The sequence below is a fragment of the Betta splendens genome, chromosome 15 (genome assembly GCF_900634795.4).
Source record: "Betta splendens chromosome 15, fBetSpl5.4, whole genome shotgun sequence".
Classification (NCBI taxonomy): Eukaryota; Metazoa; Chordata; class Actinopteri; order Anabantiformes; family Osphronemidae; genus Betta; species Betta splendens.
In genome coordinates this window covers 13,614,538-13,636,406 of record NC_040895.2, presented here as the reverse complement: position 1 = coordinate 13,636,406, position 21,869 = coordinate 13,614,538, and the positions used below count along the sequence as shown (strand labels likewise).

At 43.8% G+C, this 21,869-nt stretch overlaps 1 protein-coding gene across 1 annotated transcript; it reads right to left on the bottom strand.

Moving 5' to 3' along the window:
* Positions 1-52: 52 nt before the first annotated feature.
* LOC114841968 (inhibitory synaptic factor 2A-like) lies at positions 53-19,006 on the bottom strand. Its single transcript, XM_029127294.3, has 6 exons — positions 18,718-19,006; positions 18,352-18,511; positions 11,854-13,009; positions 8,281-8,352; positions 1,448-1,912; positions 53-1,305 (listed from the first exon to the last, which is right to left on the bottom strand). The coding sequence occupies exons 3-5, from the start codon at positions 13,002-13,004 to the stop codon at positions 1,729-1,731; spliced, it is 1,407 nt and encodes a 468-aa protein (XP_028983127.1). The 5' UTR covers positions 13,005-13,009; positions 18,352-18,511; positions 18,718-19,006; the 3' UTR covers positions 53-1,305; positions 1,448-1,728.
* Between the last annotated feature and the right edge of the window lie 2,863 nt (positions 19,007-21,869).

Below are 21,869 nucleotides of genomic sequence, written 5' to 3'. Positions count from 1 at the left end.
GCAACACACCAAATCACCAGTTGAAAATGTTTTAATTGTTATGTAGAAACAGTAGAAAAATGCATAATATTGCACATAACCACTAAATTGCACTTTCTCAAGGTAAAAATCTTTGCATGAACATTTGTGACCTGAATAATGTAATCTACTGCTTGATCTAACTATGAGAGGCTTCCTGACATTTCTGGAACATTTAACAGTACCATCGTATTTACAGAAGCTGCTGTCAGTAATAAACTCATTCAATGACCGTCTTCCAACAACGCGAAAGTTTGTCGTCACTGCTACATGGTCATTTTCTGTTTGCTCTTTCCTTTAACAAAGCTGGTGGCTACAGGACATCTCACTTGTGATGCTGCTACCGTGTTCCTTTAGCACTATGTACTGTATAGCCCTTCGACTCTTTCAAGTTCATAGCACAGCTGCTTGTGTGGGTCGGTGCAGATATGTTTGGTGTTCTGTAATTGTTTTCTGCAAAAAAATAAGTCTTTTTATTTTACAAGATGGAACTTGGGGTTGAATGCCAAAACAAATCAATATTACAGAACAGCTAACTACTCATGGGAAAAAAAAAATAAATAAAAACCTTTAGAAACAGAAATGGCTCCAGACTCCAGAGCTTTGCTGTGACATAATATGTGATTGATAAGCAGCGGAAACGTTTAATGGACTGAATTCAAAGAAGCATTTACTTTTTCAGAACAAAAGCATACTTCTTCATTTGCTATAGAAAATTATATGCCTTAGTCAAAACGCTGTATACTGTATGTGTGTTACGAAAGCTGAGATAACAGACAGCTTCAGACGAGAAGCCCACACATACCGCATAGGGGGTATTCTTCAAAATTTAATTTCACAGTTCTTTGCTAAAACGATGCAGATATCCTAAAATATAGAGTCTGAACATTATTTCTCAGGGTAGCCAGCGGGGAAAGGGGACAGGATGACTGAGGCAAAGTTGGCTGGCAAGTTGGCTGGTTGCGCAGTGAGCTAAATGGAGAGACGGGGCGATAAGGGGACAGAGATACAGAGAGAGCAGACAGGGGTTATTAACAAAGGCAGGCAGATGTTCAGGCAGGATGTTAACAGATCCGGGAAGAAGAGCAGAGAGCAGACAGCGTTGTTAGACCAGAAAGTGTGTCATGTACTGTACTGTAGCATGTTTCAGTCTCTTAAGCGTGTTCCTCTCAATAGTCAAATGTTTGTGCTTTGCCGGAGGTGGAGCTGATGTCCATTCAAAGATTATAGCTTCGCTCATAAAAGGCCCTCGACTTGGTGCATCCTCTTGTTGCCAAGCAATATGCTCTAGGGGGAAAAGACCAAACAGTGCATTGCATTGGACGACGTAAGGTAGAAAATAAATATGTAGTGAGATTTACCAAATATGCTTCATAAATAATATCTATCTTTACACAGCTTTAAGTATAAAATGGATCTCAAAGCTCACCTAGTTTCTGCAGGTGTGTGTTGATCTTCTCCAGCAAACAAGCCAGAAAAAGGTTTGATGGAATCATTAAATGTTTTATTTTTTTGTCTCTACTGTCCTCCAGCCCACTTGATGTGCAGTCTCAACAGAACCCCCAATAAACCTGTTCCTGTTGTTATTGTTTCCCCCGGGATCGGTTTCCTGCGCTGAATATTCTATCATCCGTTTTGCGAATAACAGGGGGTAATAATGTGCCCGATGAAAAGAAAAAAGGCTGCTTCCAAAAGCCTTTCGCGTTTTCCTCAAAGGAACCAGAGTTTCCAGCGAGCGTGCTTTTTGGACTCTGTCTTGGATTTACGCTTGGGAGTGGACGTGAAGACCTCGTTGGGGTAAGGCAGAGCGGGACACTGCTGGCTGTCCAGGGGGCAAAGTCTCTTCATCAGGGGCTGCAACTTGTCCTCCTGCAGCTTGAAGTCCAGCTCGACACTGCAACACAAACATCGGCGGTATTATTCAGTGGGGCGAGGATTTCATTGCAGATGTCAGATTTCTCGACTGACAGTGAAATGAGATCCATTAATCTCAAGGCTTTCAAAGTTAGTGATTTTTCCTTTGGCTATAACATTCATGACTCAATTCTGACTTTTTTTTTAATGTTAGCAGGCCGCTGATGTCCAGATGGAGGCTGGAAGTGAGGCAAACAGCTCAAACACTCTGACAGACACCCTGGCAGCACATTTTTCTTGAGGCACATATCAATTTCAGAAGCTCCTCGGAGGAACGGTTCCCTTGCGCCGTGTCTGTATTTTCTGTGCCTGCGGTGTGAGGGCTTTTCCTGCATAGATTATATATGAAAAAAAAAGCCAGAATGTGGGTTGCTCCTGACATTAAACTCTCTCCGCCAGTGTAATCCCAGGCTGGTCACCGTCTGATTTTGTTCCGCCACCAAACTCTCTCTCCCGATTAAATCTCCCAGGCCTGGAAGCTATGTGGGGTTTAATCCCATCCAAATGAAACCGTCGTGAGGCCAAGCACACCCTGATTAACTGCCTGTATTCAAGCAAGGGATAAATGCACTATCATCAACAATCTGCCTTCACTTTATTGCTATTGATTTCGCACTGCTCTGTTAATGTTTTTATTTCTGCAGCGTGCTATACTTTCCCAAAGCATCATAGCGTCAGAGCTTGAGGACGGCAAATCAGCCCTCCTCTAACAAACTCACCTGACAGGGAGTAACTACAACATAATAAGCTCACTCTTGTCATTCAGACGAGACCATTAAAGGTATAAGGGAGACGCGAAGCTGCCAGAGGAGATGGCATTTGACAGGCCAAGGTCAAGCATGCGGTCCCCCCTCGTCTGCAGGTAGACAGACGTTGGAGTACAAAGCCCGGTTTGATAGGAGAACGGCGTTGACAGGCAGCGTAATTAGTTTGCTGAAAGATATGCTAGAGTCAGAGTGACATAATGAATCGTGGGCACTGCCCTCGCCCTTAAGATAAGTGTCAGTTAAGAACAGAGCTCTATTAAAGCCTTCAGGAACCCAGATGGAGAGCCGGGTAGTGCTTTGGCACGCTTTGACTTCCAGTGGCTCAATATGTTAGATTAAACAAACCGTGAATCAAAACTTTACAGGAACCAGGGCCCGACCGTCTGACACTCAACATCATTACTTAAAAGGGTTTTTAAAGCATGTTTTGTTTTGTTAAAACAAAAAAATAAAAGCTACAGTAACTCTCGTTTGGCTGCAGGTTCTGGCATCACAGACCTGTTGTTTCTGGATGCGCTCGCTCGTTCCGTTCCCTCACGCTGTTATCTGTCGTCGCAACTTTTGTTTTATGTTCAAATCTCTTGCCTTTTATGCGCGCTATTTAAATAACGCCGACTTGGCAGAAAGCGCAGTGCAATAACAGCAGCACAGTGTGACACACAATAGCCCCGGCGATTATTAAGCAATTAATCACTTGGCAGATCACTGCAATTAGTGAAGTGTGTGGACAAGCCCTTAGGCAGCGTCGTATGATGTGAGGTGGCACCGGGCAGCAGGTGCGTCAGCAAACAGCCCCAACGGCAGTAAATGTAAGATCATAGCGGTAAAAAAAACAACACAGATTGAAGTGGCTGGAGACAAGGATGCTTTTCCAGGGCATCCGGCAAAGCAGATTAATCACCTCTTTAGCGATGCAGCGTAAGTAGCCGTCTCTGTGATGTGTGGTGAGCTGTTTGTTTGCCTCTGCCCGTGGTGAGCCGAGCACCATTCAATGATTTCCCCTCCTGGGAGGGATTGTGCTGCTGCGAGAGGTCTTTTCAGGAGGCTACACTCCCCCGCTACACACTGGTCTGCGCCGGCCAGGCCACTCACCCGTCCTCCCATGATTTCCCCTCTGGCCGCTTGACGGGAGCGCCGGGCTCCAGTGTAATCTCTTTAGAGCCACGTGACTCAGTACAGTAGATTAAATCACCAGGGAGCGACAGTTACTGTATCTCCTCCACTCGCAGACGGCAGCCGAGGCTGAACAGGTTATGCAAATCAGATGTGGGATTTTTTCCCGTCATGTATATCAGATATAACAGCGCCGTTGTCTGTTTCATGGCTCCTCGCTTCACCGACGCACAGGAGGAAAAAAGACACTCTTATTAACGAGAAAGAGCGGGCGACGGCCGTCCTGACAATTGTTCACCAACGCAGCCACAGCGCTGCCATCTCAGCACGTGGCACAAGTGCTAATTAGTTCCTTAGGTCTCATCATCTGCATTTTTAGACTTAACCGCCATTGTCAGTGCCAAATTGGAAACTCAACATTGTGTACTTTGCTTTTAAATGCTGGTTCTTATTCAAGGCAGCATAAAGAGGATTTGAGCTGTTAATACTTTGATGTGTGCCTGTTTTTAAACCGGGCTTCCTGCTGTTTACTCAGCGGTGGGCCACATATAATTTGCGACTGATGGTCTTGTTAATTTGTTCACACATTAAAATGAGAATGGGGGGAAAAAAGAGAAGGGGGTGCTATCTCATCATTTTGTCTCAACTAGGATTTGGAAAATTGGCTCCTCTAAAGGATCATAAATCATACAAATAAGCGTGATATAATAAGGCTGGACCACATCAATAGGCGTGAGCATAAACTTCATGTGTTTAGAGCCAAATTCTGGATTAGTCTAGCGGAGTGTTTGAGAAATGCGGCCGGTGTGAGCCTCCTAATCCGCTGTCCATACCTTCAGCCTTGTCCTACCTGCCATATGCATGCCCTATTTGTTGCGGTGATGTATGAGATGCTGCAGTCTACAGAGAGTGGGTGGAGACTGTCAGAGGAGAGCTGGAATCTGGAAAAAGGCCCATTGATTGACTACCTGAGCACAGCCGCTGCTAAAGTCCGGGATTTATCTGACATAGGAGAGGCTGGATTACTCTGAAATTAAAGGCTGCGTCTCAGGGCCGACTAATCTTGGTTGGAGTTGTAACATGCAGTTGCTCACAATCCATCTTTGGGCAGTAATTGATCTTTGGGGTCTCAACCTGCTGTTCTTGGCTTGTTTCGTCTTTTGTGTCGTTGTTTTCAGGTTTCCTCATCAAGGGCTATTCGTTTATTAGCAGTTTCTCGCTCGATTAATAGACCGGTGGTATTAAAGTGATGCAATCGTGACAGATTTTAAGCCGAGAGGTGTAAAGGAAATAAATGCTTTATGTTCTAACAACACAGTTCTCTCCTGGACGGTTTGTACTGGGTTTTGCAGGAGAATGCTAAGGAGCCCTATTTGTAGAATTTCAGATATCTCTGACAATCGTGTTGGCAGGGATAGATGGGACCGTGATGGATTCGCACCCTGCTTGCCAACCGCAGCTCTCCTCAATTCAGCGGCCGTTAAGAACCGCTTGGATGAAGTGAAATAAACAACTACTTAATGATACTGATCACAGATGAAATGACAATGTTCTACTTCATGAGGGCTCCGCCGAGTGCATCCTCATTGTGATTTTTTTATTGCCGCGCCACATGCTTGGGTGTAGTCGCGTCAGGCTGACGGCACGTGCCATCAGAAAATTGTTCCGAGTTGGTTAATTGAGCCAAGTTGCTTCGCCGACATACGCAGCTGGCACACTTTGTCTTATCAAGAGAAGATCGATGAAAGGAAACGAGAAAATCAGCCTCACGCCTCAGGAACTGTCTTTGCTTCCTTATTCAGTGAGATTCACGCTTTAGTCTTACAAATTATATTACGCTTATATCCATATATGCTTTCCTCACAGTTCAATGAATCTCAAAGCTTAGATACTCTGTTAACCCCTGAGCTGAAAGTCACACTTATTCACAGTAATGACCGAACTCATAAAAACAGATCAATGAAAAGACCTTGTTTGATCAATAGGGACACAAATCAATAGACACACCAGCACGATGCGGTGTCGAGGCTGCAACACAGCAGGTTACACACAGCAGCGTGCACCAAAAGAGACTCAGCGGAATGAATGTGGGGAAAAAAACAGGATAGTAAAGATACAGTAATGTTGATCAAGTGTGAACATGACGTCGGAACGTTCTGCTGAGGAAAGACAAAAACAATGATTTGACTGTGAGTGAGATCCAGTCAGTGAAGACGTAGAGTGGGTCAGATGTTAAGCAGAGAACGGTTCCCTCAGGTTATGAAGCATGTTCATGAGAGACAACGCAAATATTACCTAAAATGAAGCACAGAGTGAAAACTGGAGCAAATGCATGGACAGGAAGGGAAGAAACATACTGTATATTGCAGGCTTTGAGTTACTGTGGATATGAGATAAATGATGACCACGTAAAGCACTTCATTCTCTTTATGTGACAACAGGACCAGTCTAATTTTTAAAGTGCTATTTACAAGACTATGGAGAGGCGCGTATTATCAGCTCTAGAGTAATGTTAATCGTTAAAGCAGCATGTAGCAATAGAAACAGGGTCAAGGGTTGAACCGGTGAGGGCTGCACAATGTTTATTATCCTTCTTCATTTCTCCATCTTTAGTAGGTAAATAAACAGGCAGGAGATAGTGTTTGTAATGAGAACATAATATATGAGATGTACACGTTAGGTTGGTAGTTGGTTCCCAGCCAGGTGATGTGTTCAGGGGAGCACTCGTTCACATTCCGGGTGCTCCTGATGATGGATGAAGGGGAAAACTGGAAATCTGTTAAGTCCCAGATGCGCCATGAGAATCTCCACAGACGGACGGGCAGGTTACATTCGACGGCTTTTTGCAAACAGCTTATCAAGACTGAAACAGCCTTTGAACTACTGCGGCTGACACCTGTCAGTGTCGGGGTTTAGACTGGAATCAGATTCAGCGCCAGTAATCTGATGCTGCAGAGATCCTGTTTGCCACGTGCTTGAGAGTCAGGTTTTATTTTCTCGCTAAGAAGCGGTGATGGTTGTTGAGCTCGGCCCTTTGATGGCGACTCAGGCTCTTTCTGCAGATGCTTGAATGTGTTTTCCTGTTTTATTGACTACAGCCACAGCTGCTCTGTTTTGCGCCAGTGTGTGGAAGAGCGAGAGCTCCCGTTCCTCCCCAGCTCTCTGTTTCACTATTGTGTTTTGGAGAGATATTGATGAAATAGAGCCTTTTGTTTATATTTTTGCTTCTACCTTTGCCAACATGAGGCCAAAGCCTTTTCATGTACTGTAGCAGAACATGAAATACTTCTCAGTCTTGCTTCTTAGTTAAGCCAGCAGCTCATGTCTGGGTCACTGTGGTGTTCATGTTTGGTCCAGACACGGGAATGTAATACATACTGTAGTATCAAAGTAGTACTGCTACTCTAAACCCAAAATACATTTCAACTGAGGCAGCATATTAGGATTTTTGTCAGTGGCAAATGACAGATTGTGTCTACGTGACTCATACACGCCTGGACCTCATGGGAATGTTTGTGTGGTAAATAAGTGGAAATGGACAAATAGCAAACAGACCTTAAAAATGGCACGCAAAGATAAATCTACTCATGAGCTGTCAGTGTTTCTGGCATTAATCTCAGCATCTGTGGCCCTAAACTGCACCACGATCTGGGTCAGATAGACAATGCATGGAGGAGCAGGACAATGCGCCCCCGTCAATGCGGCTACTGTAGGAAGTCTGCGGGTGTTCAGTTCAAATGAGTATATGAAATACAGCGTCTGAGGTTCATGTCTAACATTAATGCACAATAACCTAAAAGGACAGGACGATCAGATTGCATTGCGTTATTATGTTGCTCTACCGCAGTGCAGCAGCTATTACGTAAAAAAGGGAAGCAGAAAGAAGAAGCTGGCAAGAACATCCTTCCAGAAAACCCTCACATCCACAGAGGTCGATACAGATGTCACGTATTGTGGTTAGCCAGTTTTTACGCTACTTTCAGTCTTACGCCTTTTTTCAAACTCCCCTTCTTTGAGTTCTAAACACTGACACACCAAAGCCTCTGCTGCACTGTTTTAAGCTGCCGTGCTTTATCAATGTATACAAATATCTACAGAAAAACCCAGTTCCACCAAAGAACCCTGCCAAGCTCACCGCTGTGGGCATGGAGACATTGTGGACGGGTTTAATGAACGTCTTTACATATCACTGCTTTTCTTATAATAGTCTGTGATCGTCTCCTTGCAGCTCGCTTTCCTTTAATTCATGTACTGTAGCACTTCATTCATCTAAAATATATACTGCATCGCAACGTGGTCATGAAATTACATTCCCCACAAAAACATAATGGAGTTGGCAAATTATTTGCATAGGAAAGTCATTTTTATGGGACAGGGTTGTGTAAACATTTCTCTGGGCGATGATTTATCACACACCAAACAGCATTTAAAGCAGCGCTGATGACAGCCCGGCGGAGCGGGCGCCTACCTGTAAATGATGCACGCGCTGTTGCGACACGTGTCACAGTTGGCCGTGTCTTGTCCCGTTCGGTAGGAGAGCCTGCGAACACAGAGATGAAACAGTACGTGTGATCTCCGGCGACAGGCCGTGGCTGCATCTTTCAACACCTGTGGGCACGAGCGCTCACACAAATTTGTTCGGCTCGGTCTTGTTTGCTCCGAACGGTTTTAACATGCAGGAGGGGTTCTGGTCCTGCAGGTTTCTGTAGTTAATCAAGTGTGAAGACTTACTGATTCAACATAATGGGATTACTTCACTTTGCCATGGCACAGTTTTGAAGCACTGTATATTGTCTCCATTTTATAGGCAACAAACTGTAGGTAGCAAGTGAAAGCTGCATGTGCAATGAAAAATCCATATCTCCACATTGGGCTCTATACTTTACATCTTATTTCGAATTATTTCGACACAACATAGCTAATAGGGATGAGGATGTACCAAAGCATTAAAGCAGACAAATTGAGTCTCCTCCATTTATGGCACAGGAACTCTGCTTCAAGCCTCGGATGTTTGCACCCTTTCAGTTCCTTCAGCATAAAGATTGACCACGTTTACAAAGGTAAGGCTACAGTAGAAGCTATAGAGGCTATTGTCAGACTGTCCCACGGGCTGCTGCACATAATATTCTCAGTTCTCTACTTTTGTTTTCTCATAAGTGGACATAAGCATGCAAATCCGCATTGCATGTTTATGCATGGCCTTTCTGGCTGTCGGGGCAGTTTTAGGGCTGCCCGTGTAATTGCTTGCTGTCACAGTGGCCCTTCACCCTGATGGATGACATGTTGGAGGGCTCGGACCTCAACTGTTGACATGAGAGGTGACCTCTCGGGGGGAGGGAGAACAGCCTCTGTGAGAATCGAAAATGCTGATGGAAGCTGAAGGTCAACAAGTTCACGCGTCCTACCCGCTTCTCAAATGAAGTCCCTCTGAGCAGCTGTGAGCAAGGACAGTACAGTAGCTCAGAGCACAGCCGGGCTCTGCACCAGAGCTGTGCAGTGAAGTCATTTAAAGAGCATTAACCTAAATATTTAATCGCTGCATGTGCTCAACACAAAAACAAAAGAATGAATCTGTTTCTCATGTAAAGTAACATGAATCAATAGACTGTTGTGACACTACTGTATATTAAAACAAGTGTCAGAGAGGTTGACTTCAAGGATGCATCATGGGAGACAATCACTGCACCTCTGAAAGCCGCCCTCTAAGCCGACTACTGGCACAGACGCACCGCTGGCCCGTTTGCTCACGTCAGCTGTGCTGGGACGCGTCCCGTTTCACCGTACACACCCCCTGCCTACGTGCCTACGTGCCTGCCTGCCTGGGCACCGCACGGAATTTAGTGTGTTTTCACACATGAAGAAATGCACAAGGTCGCATAGTCTCACATAGATCTCCTTGGGTGTATATTATGTTACACAGACACACAGACACAGCAAGGACCTTATGAAGCAGTGCCTACACTACACACTACATTACTACACTACTGTACAGTCCTACAATGACATTCATTAGTATAAATGTGCATTTACTGGCGTCCTGTACAGGATGTACCCTGCCGCTCCCCCAATGACAATGACAGCTACATGTACTGTAGGATCGGTTCCAGCACCCCCACAACCTTGTGAATAAAAGCATTTAGGATAATGGATGGATGGATGGATGGATGGATGGATGGATGGATGGATGGATGGATGGATGGATGGATGGATGGATAACCTAGACCTAAGATGTAAAGTATAAGACAGAATATAGAGGCATTAGGCATTTGAAAGCCTGTTTGCATCATGAAAAATGAGGCCAAAAATGACGAATATTCAGTTTAGACAGCGAAGCCTTGTCGTTCACAACCACTCTGAGATAAACGGTGCTGTTTACTAATGATTTAACAACACTGTGCGGGTGTTTTGAGATATCGGTTCACCCTGTGATTGAGGGAGTAATTCAAGTACACTGATGTTCAAATGTCTGGGCGACTTAGATGTTACGGCAGCAGCATCAAATTGATTAGAAACACTGGGTAGGCGTTGTTAACGTTGGACATGATACCATGGCTGGTAGCAGTGTAAAGAAACCCATTATCAGTAAACATTATGGAGTTATTCTCAGTCTAAAGAGATAACGGGTCACTACAAAGCACCACTGATAATGTTTAGAGCCAAATAATATAACATAACTATGTAAAATGAAATAAATAAAATACATATTATTCTGTGCTGTTGCTGCACTTACATGTTTTTTTTTAATTGTTGTTCTATAATTGGCTAATGAATATTAAGGAAAGTACTATAATTATTCTGTATTATAATTATGTATTTCTTTCCCAGTGAAAACATTAAACGTGAGCTGATATAAATAAAAATTCTACAAAGGGTCTGACCGTCTAGCTCTGCACAAAAGAAAAGGGTGTTGGACAATGTATCATGTCCTATAGTGTACAGTACTGTAGCTTCTCCTCTCTAACAATGCAGAGGGCACACAACCCGGTGAAGGCACTACAGCGGCCCCAGCCTTGTGGAGATGAAAGGCAAAGTGTTATGAGGCTGCACTAATTGGGCCTTTAAAACAAAGTTCCACAGAGCCACGCCGGGGTGGCTTGTGCTCCACTGGATGGGAATAAGGCTTAAATAAAATTTGCTTTGTGTTGCCATGGGTTTTAGAAATGGAGTGCATTAATTCTTACAATTGCCCTGCTGCAAGTGACACGACTTGAGGGCTTTATGAAGCTTGTGAATGTATTTCCTCTTATGAAGGTACTTCTCTAATGAAATATGACATACAAAGAATTATTAGAGGCACACTTGCTCTGCCATTAAAATTAGAGAGAGAGTACTGACAAGTACCGCACTGTGTATTTCAAACATCCCATTAGACCTTGAACACTGACTATCATACAGTATAATACTGCTAATACAATTCTTTGTGACCCTCCGACTGTCCCTCCAGCCACCAGCAGGTCAAAGTTTTCCCTTATTCAGTGAAGCGTCCCAATTTAATTAATAATTTTGAGTTCCATGGTTCCCAGAGGCCTAAATATTTTGCCAATCCTTTTCCTTAGGTTCAAACAGAATAAGGAAACGTGTCCCCAGTTACTGGAGGCCCATCCACATTCTCTGTCCCCTGAGGATGAACCGTAACAACTAAAAAACCCAAATTAGCATTGACTAGGTGCTTTATTCATCATATTACTGTTCCCATTAGCAGCTGCTGTACTTGATGTTTAGTGCTTATTTGCAAATGTTGGCCTATAGCTATCATTACCTTAAAGTAAAGCCTTGAAGTGTATCTTGGTTTTGTAAATCATTGCAATTGTTTAGAATAAAATCATACTAATTGGCTGCTTACATGTTGGAATGCAACAAATTCTATATAAAAATGAAAACATGACAAACAAGACTTCACACAAACAAGGATCGAGAAAAGCTACCAAATTCAGCTGGTCTCCATCATTGTGTTTTTTCTCATAGCATACAGTGAAATTTGCATATATGTTCTGTGCAGTGCATCATGTCTAGAAGCATCCGTACAAGCGACGCTACTCACCCCTCCCTCTGCGCTTCACCTTTCTCGAGCTCCTGAATAACTCCGAGCAGGACCTTGATGGTCTCCTGGCTCGAGCTGATGAGGCTCTCCATGGCCTGCAGCTGTGCTTTGATATCCTTGTCTCCAGATAAGGGCATTATCTGCTGGCTGCTGCCCATGCCTGGGGCTCCTGTGTCTACTGGAGGAAAGCCCTCACCCCCCCCAACTGTTTGCTGGAGTTTGGAGGAGGCCGACGCGTGCCTTGTCCGACACTGCCCTTGTGACTGTGCAGAACATTTGGCGCTATGGGGAAGTGTCTGTGACTGCTGCTCATTCGGCTGTGTGCCCTTTTTCCGTTTACAGCTCACAGAGGGGCTTCCTAAGGACTCCACCTGTGTCAAGGAGTTCCACGCAACGGGGCCCATACCCTTTAGCTCAGTGTTAGCCAGCTGACGCTTTGACGAAGTGCTGGCATTCATGTCTTCTTTGGGTATTCCTTTGTGTTTGGTCCTGGTCCCACAACCCTGGAAGTCTGGCTCACCTTTGGAAGGAGAGCTGCCTGGATGGCACACGTCCGGGAAATGCGAGTATTCTGGACATGAGGGTCCGTCCACACAGTTGGCACTGGAAAGCAGATCCTCTGTGTCACTGCTGTCATCTGTGTGGTGAAGCAAGGCTTTGGTCTGTCCCACGATCTTACCCTTGTACTGAGAGGACTCCCCAACAGGCTGTCCATCATCTCCTGCTGCCTTTATATCACTCAGAAACCCATTGTTCTGTCCTTTATAATCCTCCACCAAAGCAGTGTGTTTGAACGTGTGGCCCTTTTTCCTATCGAAAGGAAAAGTCTTGTATCGCTTGGTGAGGTCTGGTGAGGTTTGTACTCCCGTACTCTTGGTTACATTTGGAATGGAGCGTCTGGCAGGCATAGTCATGTACTTTCTGTGTGTTACTTTACAGGAAATGGATCTGGGGCGTCTGCCCCGATGCTCATTTTGGGCTTCACAGATATCCTTGAAACGCACTTGTAAGGCTTTGTTTCTCTTCTTCACCTGCTGCTTGCTTGATTCTTGTCCAGACTGCGCATCAAGGCTGTGTGATGGACCTGTCTCGGAATCGGAGTCGTCGGAATTTGAGAGAACAATGCATGTGGTGTCTTCTTTACTCACCATATTTTCTGAAAAAAGTCAGAGATAAAAAGGCCAGTATTAAAATTATGTATTCACTTTATCTCAATTTTGAATTTGCTCCTAAGATGATGCACTGTAGCGTCTTCCATCAGTGACAGTACATGTGCTTTAGCAAACACTGATCTGATGCATTTCGACCTCCGCTGCTGGTAACTTTGACACTTGCAATTACTATGTTATATATAGTAGTGATTCCTGAGCAAGGTCACAAGTTATAATTGTGTTTCATTGCTGCTGTCACCAATCGCAAACTCCTTTCCTTGGTTGTTGCACCTCCAGCTACTCTATATCACACTTTTGCTATAACGATGGCTGTTTTGTTTCCTACTCGCCTGGGTGTCAATTACATCTTCTTTAGAGTGGCAGACATTACTTAGCTTTTAATAATCTTTGTAACAAATCTATGTTATTAGGGTGAAATAGCATTGTCCTAGGTTTTACTATGTGAGAGAGTTATGGGCTGCGTTTGTGCCTCATTTCCACCTAGGTGAGACCATTTTCAGGGAATCCTATGGGACTATTGGAGACACTTGTCTCTCCTAGAGGCTAATATTACACATGGGCTTTAGTAATCTGAGCAAGACATTCTCTTGGAGTCATGGTAAACCTCCTTTTGCCTGGCACACCTGTAAGCAGGTCATAGACAAAAACAACAGAACAGATCTTTAGTGTTTCTCATGTCATCTTCATATCCTAACCACCAACATGTCATAACATATATTATGTGACTTGCTGAATTTAGGTTGCTTGAGCCCATTTTCTCCACCGGGGTTGTTAAGGAATGGCCACAGGGCAGCTGGTGCTGCCCACTAGAAGGTGTTTACAGTATAATAAATTCCCCTTGTGGTCTGGCAAAGGCATTGACCACACAGCAGCTGTGGCCCACACATAGTAGACTCCACATAATGGCCGATGTTGGGCTTCTCCACTCGTATCCACCTGTAAGGGCTGAGTCTAAACTCCCCTTGGGGGAAATTTATTATCATCACTGAGCAGCTGTGCTGAGCAGAACGACAAGGTCAGAGCCTAGACACCGAATGTAAACTGAGGTGCGTACAGTTCTGTGACATCGGTTTGTGCAGTAAATCAGCTTCATAGAAGTTACTGTAGCTGGCTGAGACGGGTGTACAATGTTATATATGTATAAGGGCTGCAAGCAAATAGACTACAAAGGCATTTGCAAATCAACCATAAGCAGATCAAGAGCAGGAGTGATGCTCGTGTTTAATAGCATATGATGCATTGGTTTATACAGCAGACAATAAAATAAATAGTTTAAAAGTTGGATTTTTCATCTCAAAAGTTGTTTAATATCGCCAGTAAACTTGCGAGCTTGTAAATGTGTTTCATAGAATAGAAGTGATTTGTTTATAAGTTGTATCTAATTTAACTATAGTGTCATATTAATGATGCACAAATCATTAACATTCAACTTTTATTTTTTTTATGTTTAATTCATCATTACCACTGGTACCACTGGATGTAATAAATCACAAATTGCTTGAGTGATCTTTATGTAATCATCAAACAATGGAAAAAAATGACTTGAGTACAACAAAGTGCTGCTTTTTTATAGTCAAACCCTTCGCAGAGTTTCAAATTACGGGTCCATATGATCAAATGAGAAATCTCGCATTTTCTTTCTCGTCTATGATGAAACACGTTTCATTGCTGGTGCATAAAAAATATCAAACAGCACAAGGAAATGAAATGATGTCTGATATTGGTGAAAGAAAACATCAGAAAGCGCTGGCTAATCATTTTCATGAGACAAGACACAGCAAGATAAATAAACAACACAAAAGCAAGCATCTTTATGGAGTTCCAGCTTTTCTGAAAGTAATCATGTTTTACCATTTAGACAGACTGTAAATCCATCAACGTGATTGTTTTGGGGGGGTTCGTGACATTTCCTCATGTCACTTCCACGGCTTTCATGATATTTGTATGCGGAAAAACACAAGCGAATTAGATTAATGTTAATTCTGCAGTTTGATCTCCATCTCCAGTGCTCTGAAAATCTCAGTGACGTAATGACGGCGGTCGTCAAAGAAGAATACCAACTTTTTAATGATGACAAAGTGCCCCTGCTTGATGTGACTGTGTGGTTTTCATGTGCAGGCATATGGACTGTGGATCTCTTTGTGCCTGTCCACCCACTTAGTGTGAGTGTGAGAGCGAGAGGAAGGGCGAGAGAGAAAGAAGGAGAGAGAGAGAGAGTGGGAGAGAGACAAAAAATGTGTGTGAATTAGTGTTTGTGGGCCTGGTTGTCACCTTTTCAAAGAGAGGCCTTTGCCAGCATCTTAAGTGCACAGACAGAAAGACAGACACACAAATACACACACATACACACACACACCAAAAAAAAAAAGCGTGAAGCTGTATTTCTTGGGTCTGCTGCTGTGGGTTTCACGTTGCAGTCCGCTGTAACACAACCCTCTGTTGATAAAAAAGGAAATAAAATATATTCAGGGGCAACTGTTTGGTCTTACTTCCTATTAATGCTGGAAAACGTGCATGGCAACATTTTCTAGTGTCACTCCAGTTACCGCAATGCATTCAGTGCCAGAAGAGAAGAAAACCCCCACACAAGCATGCAGCTCAATCTTATTATACACCAACAATGTCACATGCTGTGTCATGAATTTGCACATAGTTGTTTTGGAATTTGAAGCAGCTGAGTTTTATTGCTGGTGGTATTTGTTCTGAAACATGGCTTAGTATGCACTTTGGTTCTAGCGCGAGTTGTTTGTCAGAAGCTGTTCCGCGAATAAAGAGAATTTGTTCGGGGCTGATTCGCGCGGGATCATGCCATTTCACACTCAGAAATACCAATCTCACACCCCTGAAAAGGTAATCACATCTGCAGGAAGTCTCCTCTAAGCGCATACAATTTTTTACGCAGCCATGTGAGGCATGTAAAGCAGCTAAATGGTAATTCACACAAAAAGAACCTCTTCAGTGACTTATTATTGTTAGAAGTCGGATGCACGGAGAGCGAGACGAGAGACTTGTGACATATATTCAGATAGTGTGAGTGAGAATTTCCTTTGTCTCATCATCCTTTTTCCCTTCCTCCTCCAAGCTCTCCTCCTCCTCATCTCAAAGCAAGCTATATCTCTGCTAATGACCTGAGGTCCTTCCCTGATTTGGCCTCAGCTATCCAAAGGATTATAAATAATGCATTGACTCTAAAATTGCAAAAGTAATCCTCTGAAATCTCCTTATGTACCCTGGCAGCCTGCGTTGTCTGTTCCAATTGCCCTTCAGTTCTTCACAATGAAGCACTGCAGCCATGAGAGGGGAAAAACACCTTTAGCTACAGTACCGTGATTGATTTATTATCGCCAAAACATAGTAGAAAGCTGGCTGTTTGTAAAGAATGTTAACAAGGGGCCGGATTCATTTTCCAAGTCATAACAGTCTACGACACTGCTGACTCATGATTTATGCTCCTTCCCAAGCAGAGAGAACAAGACAGCTTTGCTTGGATCACCTTTCATCCATGTCCAGTATTAGTTTAATAACCACTAGACTGCATTTGTGCGATATTTACGAGGGATAATCTTGTCAGTCACTCATTAACGGTTAAGTACCCTCACAGGCTCAGTGAGGGACTACAGCATGTGCAGTGCATCCCTTCAGTGTGGGGAAGTTTCACCCTATTTGCATAAATTAAAGAGTGTGACATTGTACCAATTATGCTTTCATAAGCACAATGCAAAGGATGAGTTTCCAAGGTGCAGCATTGTTCTTATGTATTGGACTAGAGAATAATATCTACATGCACTGTATATTAAAGTTATGTGCACATAGTTTCTATTGCCCCTTAACATCCTGTGTTGAAAATAATGACGTTCATCCTGCGACAAAGTATTTGATCTGAGATGTTTACACACATTTATATCTGAAAACAATTCCAGCTCCACAGCTGTGGACAAGACACGCACACACACACACACACACACACACACACACACACACACACACACACACACACACACACACACACACACACACACACACACACGGCTCGTGATAACTGCATCTGTGGGCTGCAGACTGAAAGTTTGCTTTATGATGTAGGCTTGAAAGATTTATCACTCAGTAGCACTTTGTGTTATGTACGGAGAGGTTTCGAAATGCTCGCGTCCTTGCTTTTCCTGGATGACAGCGTCGGCCATGAAATGGATCCTTGGCTGTAGTAACTTTGGAAATGCCGTTATGCAAAAGGGCATTTTGGATTTCTCCAACGCATCACATCACATGACATCATGTAAGTGTGAATCTGATAAAAGCCTTTGTGGTGCATTAATTATTATTTTTTTTATTAATTAATTAATAAAGGGCTGGACGGTGATCACATATGTGTAGAACAGATAATTAACTCGGTTGCTTTTATAGAAGTGAGATGAAGAAGAGTGAAAGACGCAGAAACAGTGTGTTTGGCACCTTAAAGCTGTGCCCTGCCTCTGTTTCCTGTAAATTTAGGTATTCAAGGAATGACGTGTAGAAAATAGAGGGACTGAGACAGAGAGAGAGAGAGAGAGAGAGAGAGAGAGAGAGAGAGAGAGAGAGAGAGAGAGAGAGAGAGAGAGAGAGAGAGAGAGGGAGAGAGCGAGAGAGACAACGGCTGAAAACAAATATAAGTGCAGCTGTATTTGATGCAGTGGAGCATCCCAGATCACACATGTCATTAGTCATGATAAGTCTGGAGCCATTGCTTTAATTCAGCCGCGGGAACCGTCATCACCTATGAGTATGTCATGCAACCTACGCCACTTACCGTAACGCGATAGATGTTTTCCAATAAATTCTCATCATGCTGACAGTCTATTACAGTACAATATACAATTATACTATTAGTTAGCTCTCATCTATTTTCCTCACTATCCAGCCCAGACAATTCACAAGTACAGCAATCTTGATAATCAGCCTCTGCCTCATCAGATAAATGCTGCATGTCTGTCAAAGGCTGCAGAGACACGCATTATGATAAGTATACAGTATTCATCAAAGTCAAATTAGATCATTTATCTCCCATTTTCATTACGAAGACAAAAATCTGACATTCATATCCCTGATTAGTCATTAAACCTTCTACTGCTTGGATGCAGAAATGCCCCCTCCCTTATTTATCCATATCTAATGCATGCAGGGATCCTACACACGCATGCAACACTAAGCAAGGACTTATTAACTATTAGTATTAGTAATAGAATCATTGATTCACTTAACATTTTGACAGGCATGCCACACGAATGCCCCGCTCTTTCTGCAATACCTGTGAAATATGTGCAACTCCGGAAAAAGGAAGTGGAACTCTTACCTTGAGAAACAGATCAGAGGTGCAAAGCATAAGAAAGCGCAGATCCCCTGTAAAGCCAGCGTTCATCCATGTATCCAGTGGTTGCCGGGGTATCGTCCAGCCGCTGGAGCAGCTCTCACGGGCTGCAGGACCAGGAGACAGGCAGCCGGTGCAGTGACAGCTGGAGTAGTTGTGGCACATCCGGCAAAGATTCAGGTTATCGGGATGGGAGAGGGAAGAAAGCAGACAGACATTGCCTCAGAAGCTCAACGGGTCCTCCGTGATATCCTCCACCTGCCCTTTACTCTGCTCTCTCCCCCTCTTCTCCCCTCATACAACCTTATTCAAGCATCACTGACACTCAATCGCTCTTGTCCCCGCACTCACCGGGAATAAGCACTCACACACGCAGCGGAGATCTCCATCTCGCGGCGCCGCTGCTGTTGCTGCAATCCCCGTGCATTCGTGATTGAGTGTATATGTGTATGTGTGCGTAAGGGAGGCAGAGAGAGGGTGGGCTGGTGGGTGGATGTGGCAAAGAAAAGGAGGAGGAGGAGAGGGAGGTGGAGGAGGAGTGAGGGGCAGTACGCAAGCTGCCGGGGAAAGTCCAGAGCCGGCGAGCGTTGGCGAAGACCCCCTCAACTTGTCCTCCACAGGCTGGATGCGTTGACACGGAGCTGTTACATAATCTGAAGGGCTTCGAGAGACAGCGGCGGGGTGGGGTGGGGGTGGGGGCTGGGAAATAATTATGCATTGTGCTTTTAATTGGATAGTCTCCCGTCCCCCTGATTCTTGCCTACATCTGACACACTGTTTAGGTGAGGCGGGATGGAGGGCTGAATCCAGCAAGCGGAAGCGGGAAGCGGCGCAGGAGGTGCACGGAGGGGGGGACGGGAGGAAGCGGGGAGCCGGCAGGGCAGGAGTGTTAATGAAAATCAGAGACGCCAGAGAAAATGAAATGAGGAGCGAGAGTAATGGAGACAGTGGCACACGGAGAGGCGAGGAGAGATGAAGTTCAGTGGAAAAATGGGGATATTGATTTTACAGGCATCTTAAGATGATTCCATTTTTTTTTTGCATTTCTTCAAAGATCATGATGTAAAAAGTTCTTTCCATGGAGTGAACATATTCATATTGTGTAACGCATCTAAAGGTCTGCATCAAATACGACTATTGGTTTTATAGTCTCATGAAGCAGTGTCTGAGAACACGGAGTAGATGAAAAATATACATTTGAAAATCTAAAAATGGGTCCAATTAATCAAAATTCTGTATGTATAAAATCTGCAAATATCTTTCGACTTTTGTTTTGTCTCGAACATACTGTAAACGTCCTTCAGCTTATCCAAAGGGTATTTATATATAGCTACCATATGCTCCATGAGGTGCATAAATACGTCATATTGTATAGACGTGTGTGTGCGTGTGTGTGTGTGTGTGTGTGTGTGTGTGTGTGTGTGTGTGTGTGTGTGTGTGTGTGCGCCTGCATACTCACTATGTAAGAACAGACGAATTGGCAGGAAATGCAAATGAATACTTTTAACTACTAAGACCGTTATTGTTCGGCACTCTGCCTCATTAGATTCCTCCGGAGACTAGAATCCTGCCAATGTACCTTTTATAGTAATACGATGTCTGAGGAGCCGCAGTCATCCAGGTGAAATTATCTGGAGGCTGAGTCGGGCTTCTTTCTTGTTAGGTCAAAACGTTTCACTAATCACCCAAAAAAAGTTTGAGAAAGTGGAAATTTCTCATCCAGGTTGGAGGATAAATTTAATAATCCCCGGGGGGGGGGGTGTAATGGTCACACCGTAACAACCCCTCGTACCCCCATTAAAGCGAGTCATTAACTGTGGCCTTCCTGCTGGATGTTTGAAGTCTAAGTATTTTTAAGGGGGATGAAAGGGCAGCGTGATGAACAGGAGGATGCTTGTGTCAAAGGCCTCCACCTCTGCAGAGAAAGGCTCCACACACGTACAGTAGGACGTCCTGCAGTGGAAAACGTGCACATCATAGTTTGGTCCAGTCGCAATGACTCGACTTCCACAGCTGGTACAAGAGCTAATTCTAGTAAGTGTTTGGAAAGAAGAATGTGAACTTCTGAAACACTTTGCTTTAACCGACTTTGATCACACACACACTGCTAATATGTGCAACCTGCAGCTGAATTTCTCCTTCCAGAGGCCGAGGGCGAGCGGTGGCCGCCACGGCGATCTGCTGACGGCTGCCATATTTGATATATTGATTTATTGTCCGTTCATAGACCTATGACGAGCCTCCGACTGGTCCCACTGCACACGTGCTGATCCAACCTGGCACGAACACCGGCTTATTCCCACTTTATGGCTAGAACAGAGTTGACAAGGAGGGAGATCCTCCCTTCGCCGCCGCTCAGCCGCCGCTCAGCCGCCGCTCAGGTTATTGACCTGCCAAACGCTGCAGAGTGAGGGGCTGTGTCAGAATTTATGCAAAGGCAGTTTCTGACAATTCGTTGGAGACGACTCCCTCGGGACCCGGTGACAGCGGTCACGCTCCACAGAAATATGGGAAAGCGTGTGAAACGAAGACATGAAAGAAGTGAAAATGTGCAAATGCAAAAAAAAAAAAAAAAAACAGCACATGTTGCATAAAAGATTGAGGAGAATGTAGAAACTCAGACACAAACACTGCTCAGTGCTTCCAGTCGGTCTCAGCTGAGTTGTCCTGAGTCTCATAGGTGAGAGGAGTGTGCACCGTCAAATGATTCTCTCAGATCCAGGGTCCCTGGGTGAAAGGGAATTCTTTGCATTAGCATATGAAACAACCAGAGCAGTAAACATACATTTTTATCTTTTATCTAAATTATTCATGAGCAATTGCCTACTGTATGCAGCAACCGCATCAGGACCAGGACGAGTAAGATCATCAGATACAAACATGAATAAACAACACATTTCTCATCACGAGTTCCTTTTTCAAGTCTCGCGAAAAACAAAGAAACAACAAAAACTTTGTGGTGCGGAGTCAATGGGAGAAGGTGAAAAGCACAGAGAGCGGTGATGACATCAAATCAGAGGATGATGAAATGTTTTGTCACGACACCGGTGTAACAAGAGGCTGCATCAATGTCAGTCATCTTGTTTATCAAATTCAGAACGAAATATGTCAGAAAGAAGCTGAGAAGTTACAGTAAAGGAATGTGGAGATAGTTTTCATGTGAAAATGTTTCATTCATTTTCAATTTTTCAAGTCACGATTCCTTGAGGATCTATCTGTGCTTGTGCTCTGAAGTAGAGTGTGACAGGATTTGCAATTCATTATTATTATTGTAATCTCTGTAGTCTCTTTTGTTCAAGAACTTTGATTGTGTGTTTTGCTGCATTTATTTATCTGTAACCTTGTCAGTTGTTTTGTTCCACTGAATTGCATAATTTAAATTTTGAGTTTGTTATCAAATCCTTTGTTATTGTAGTTTATAAACTCTTTTACAAATTTAATATTTGTCTGTGTAGTTGGTTCCTTTCTTCTCAAAGGTTCAAGACTAAAGGAATGTCATTAGT